The sequence below is a fragment of the Oncorhynchus gorbuscha genome, linkage group LG20 (genome assembly GCF_021184085.1).
Source record: "Oncorhynchus gorbuscha isolate QuinsamMale2020 ecotype Even-year linkage group LG20, OgorEven_v1.0, whole genome shotgun sequence".
Taxonomy (NCBI): domain Eukaryota; kingdom Metazoa; phylum Chordata; class Actinopteri; order Salmoniformes; family Salmonidae; genus Oncorhynchus; species Oncorhynchus gorbuscha.
The window spans coordinates 34877970-34882700 of NC_060192.1; the positions used below are offsets into that span (position 1 = coordinate 34877970).

Below are 4731 nucleotides of genomic sequence, written 5' to 3' on the forward strand. Positions count from 1 at the left end.
GCTAAACGACTACCGCCCGTAGCACTCACTTCCGTCATCATGAAGTGCTTTGAGAGACTAGTCAAGGACCATATCACCTCCACCCTACCTGACACCCTAGACCCACTCCAATTTGCTTACCGCCCGAATAGGTCCACAGACGATGCAATCTCAACCACACTGCACACTGCCCTAACCCACCTGGACAAGAGGAATACCTACGTGAGAATGCTGTTCATCGACTACAGCTCGGCATTCAACACCATAGTACCCTCCAAGCTCGTCATCAAGCTCGAGACCCTGGGTCTCGACCCCGCCCTGTGCAACTGGGTACTGGACTTTCTGACGGGCCGCCCCCAGGTGGTGAGGGTAGGCAACAACACCTCCTCCCCGCTGATCCTCAACACGGGGGCCCCACAAGGGTGCGTTCTGAGCCCTCTCCTGTACTCCCTGTTCACCCACGACTGCGTGGCCACGCACGCCTCCAACTCAATCATCAAGTTTGCGGACGACACAATAGTGGTAGGCTTGATTACCAACAACGACGAGACGGCCTACAGGGGGGAGGTGAGGGCCCTCGGAGTGTGGTGTCAGGAAAATAACCTCACACTCAACGTCTGCTAACCATGTGTATGTGACAAATAAAATTTGATTTGATTTGATTTGAACAAGGAGAGGGACCGACTTCGGCGGAAGTCGTGGCAACAGCGACAGAATTCAGAACCTGGGCTGTTCTTACAGTGGTCTCCTGTACACCAAGTCAGAACTGTAGATTAAATAAAGGGGGCATATAAGCAGACAATGAATGTTCTTACAATATTCAATGATTAGATTTCTCTAAAACAGTTATAGGCTACATGTGCACCACCAAGTCAGAACACTAGGCGAAATTAATAGGGGAAAATTGACCAAATTATTAGGGTGAGGCACATAGGCTACTGAATGTTTAATACACAACATACACTTAGTATTATTTTCTTAGCTACAGTATACATACAGTTGAAGTCGGAAGTTTATATACACCTTAGCCAAATACATTTAAACTCAGTTTTTCACAATTCCTGACATTTAATCCTAGTAAAAATGCTCTGTCTTAGGTCAGTTAGGATCACCACTTTTTATTAAGAATGTGAAATTCAGAATAATAGTCAAGAGATTTATTTCAGCTTTTATTTCTTTCATCACATTCCTTAAACCTTAAAACCAGATTTGGTACCACACATCCACTCCACTGAATAGCAGGCGGGTTATTGCTTTGCAATGCTTGCATTTAGCCACTGATTCCTTCCAAACCATTCATTGTTGAATTTGCGATTTCCAACTTGTTATGTAATGTTTATGTCCTCTGGCCGATGAGCACAGATATGTTTTATCTATCATTTATCTTCATATGACAAGGATTAAAAAGGATTTGCCAGTAGATTGTAGATTTGATTAACGATGATGACTGGTAGCTAAGATGTTGTAAGTATGATGTTGACATGATCAGTCCAGTGAAAGCTAGTGTAGATATGACGTGATTTTACGTCATTTTATCTGTGGCCAATTACCTTGAGCCTTCTTTGATGGGCACTTCTAATGTAACTCTAATTCAGTACCCAAGGGGATTGAATTTTCAAGCTCTACCCTTAGATTTGGCAGTGACACATTATCCCCATGAGTGACAGTATACTGAGCCAATCACGGCGCAACTAGAGAACATTACTAACCCCTATGCTCAATATTTTTCGCTGGCTGCCCCACCACCACAGAAAGCACTGAGCTAGGCTGAAACACCTGCATTTAGGAGCTGCCTTACTCAAGAAAGCAAAAAAGAGACCATGTTTTTATGGAGGGTTTATTAAGTCAATAATAAAACGTTTTATTTGACATTGTTTGCAAACTGATATGAGACACATATTAATTCTAAAATAACATGCAAAACAGGCAACCCCTTCCCTGAATGACAGGCTGCCACTACGTGGAGTGTGGTTACATGCCAAAGGAAACACATATTCTGTGACGGTTCTACACTCCTAAAATGAGCTTGTTTCTAACCCTGCAGTTTGTGCCAAGGCTTGTATTTCACAAAGCATGATGATGATGATGATAATAGACTTTATTTCTTTACCATCTTTCTTATAATATATTGCAGTCCAATGAGCTTCACAGAGCAGGACTTGAACAGGTAAAAACACAGTGACAAATATTGAGACCATATTGATAAAAGAACAGTATCAACCAGGTAGCCTTATTAAACCTGTTGAAGCACTCAGAAAATAAAACATTACAGAGATACAGTATGTTTGAGACCATATTGATAAAAGAACAGTATCAACCAGGTAGCCTTATTAAACCTGTTGAAGCACTCAGAACATAAAACATTACAGAGATACAGTATGTTGGATTTTCTGCTTTATTACTAGAAGATGTTGGGAACATTCAGTCAGTTATAGAGCCTACCATGCCCATTTCAAGGGAATACATTTGGTTGATAACATAGGATTAGGATGAGCAAATGTGTTGTTATTTCAGAATGTGTAGGAAAGCTGAAAGGGAAATGTAAATCATTGATACTAATTTCTGTGATACCTCTGTGTTTAACAAGGGGAGTGCGTGTGGATGGGCCTTCTTCATCAGATGGACAACCATGACACAATCAATGAAAATGTTGAGAATAAAACGGATGATAGATTAAAAACGTTGCTCGCTCATTATAAACTCACTTTTAAGCAATGACACGCCAAGTGCATGATATGTAATCTTCGAAAGGACCAAATAAATTATGTATGAGTTTTATGCATGTCCTCCCCCATTTCAACCCCTTGATATGGACAGCCCAATACATTTGATTTGATGGTAACTTCAAGCACGTAGCAACCTATGTAGCAACCTATGCGTAAAGATCAATCGTTAACTACTTGAACTTTAATTCTCCTGAACATGGTGAGCACTTTGCTCTTGATCTCTTTAGTTTTCAGAGAGTAGACGATGGGGTTGAGACAGGGCGGGATGCACGAGGCCAGCGACAGGCTCAGTACGCGCAGGTCAGGGTCTGGTTTGATGCGCGCTAATAACCCAACCATGAAAATAGTCAGAACCGGAAAGAAGAATACTGCCACTAGAATGAGGTGCTCAGTGCAGGTGGCCAGCGCTTTCACACGACTCTCAACGCTTTTCATCCTGAACACAGCGATTAGAATACTCATGTATGACAGAATGATGAAGGACAGTGGGCCGAGGAGGATAACCAGGCTCAGAACTGAAGCCACAGCCCATTGCAGGGAGTTGTCGTTACATGCCAGCCGAAACACTGGTGCGTAATCACAGAAATAGCTGTAGACGTTAACGGAATCGCAGTAGGACAGCCTGGTCATAATGGCTGTGCTGAATATCGGTATACCAAGACAGAAGCACCAGATGACACCGAGAATACACGACATACTCGTCATGGTGTTGATGGAGCCGTGCCTCAGAGGAAAACATATGGCGATCATACGGTCATAGGCGAGTACGGCGATGGAGAACGATTCCATAGATATGAAGGAATAATACACATACATCTGTACCATACACAGATTAAACGGCACAAAATTGTTCTTAGCAAGAAACGCCTTTAGCATACCGGGAATAATGCAAGTATTCAGCACCAGATCAACCACCGCGAGGTTACCAACCGCGATATACTTGGGATTGTGGAGGCGAAGGTCCACGGATATTATATAGATCACACATGTGTTGAACACGACCGACACCACGTAAACGAAAGCGAGGAAGATGAAGTAGAGGTTGGCAAAGGGCAGGGAGGTGAAGCCGATGATGTAGAACCCGGGGGGATGGATTAGAACGGAGTCGTTCCATTGCAACCTGCGGAGGAATGTCATGGCTGAGCTGGTTCCGCACACCTGCGCTCCAGGCAAACACAAACGCTTGCTCCGTTGATGCGTAAAACCTAAAAGGAGAGAGAGAGATTTAACAATATGTGGATCATCAGGACCCTATGAAAAACATAACAACCAGATACATCCTGCATTCTTATTGAAACTTGTTTTTTTTCATATTTAACCTTTATTTAACTAAGCAAGTCAGTTATGAACAAATTATTATTTACAATGACAGCCTAGGAACAGTGGGTTAACTGCCTTGTTCAGGGACAGAACAACAGCTTTTTACCTTGTCAGCTCATGAATTTGATCAAGCAACCTTTTGGTTACTCGCACAATGCTCTAACCACTAGGCTACCAGCACCAACACAAACACAAATGAATAGGCCTATTATTCTCTATAGCGCAGGCCTTCCATATAGCCCAGGCTTATTTACGTGGAATAGTCCTGTTCCATATAGCCTATCCCTATATATTGTGGAATATTCTTATTCTACTCTAAAGTTTAGGCATATGCAATGTGGAATAGTCCTATTCTACTGTAAAGCCTATGCCAATTTAATGTGGAATAGTCCTATTCTACTGTAAAGCCTATGCCAATTGAATGTGGAATAGTCCTATTCTACTATAAAGCCTCTGCCTATTTAATGTGGAATATTCCTATTCTATTGCCCAGGCCTACTTACTGGGCACAGTGATATGATTCACAGCTGACTGTGGAGTTGATGGTCTGGGTCGGTCTGTTGGCTGTGTTCCACTACAGGTTCAGGTAGTAGAGTTGATGGTCTGGGTCGGTCTGTTGGCTGTGTTCCACCACAGGTTCAGGTAGTAGAGTTGATGGTCTGGGTCGGTCTGTTGGCTGTGTTCCACCACAGGTTCAGGTAGTAGA

The 4731-nt window shown here is 42.9% G+C and overlaps 1 protein-coding gene across 1 annotated transcript; it reads right to left on the minus strand.

Moving 5' to 3' along the window:
- Positions 1-2588: 2588 nt before the first annotated feature.
- LOC124006625 (olfactory receptor 1M1-like) lies at positions 2589-3904 on the minus strand. Its single transcript, XM_046316676.1, has one exon. The coding sequence runs from the start codon at positions 3840-3842 to the stop codon at positions 2865-2867; it is 978 nt and encodes a 325-aa protein (XP_046172632.1). The 5' UTR covers positions 3843-3904; the 3' UTR covers positions 2589-2864.
- Positions 3905-4731: the final 827 nt, after the last annotated feature.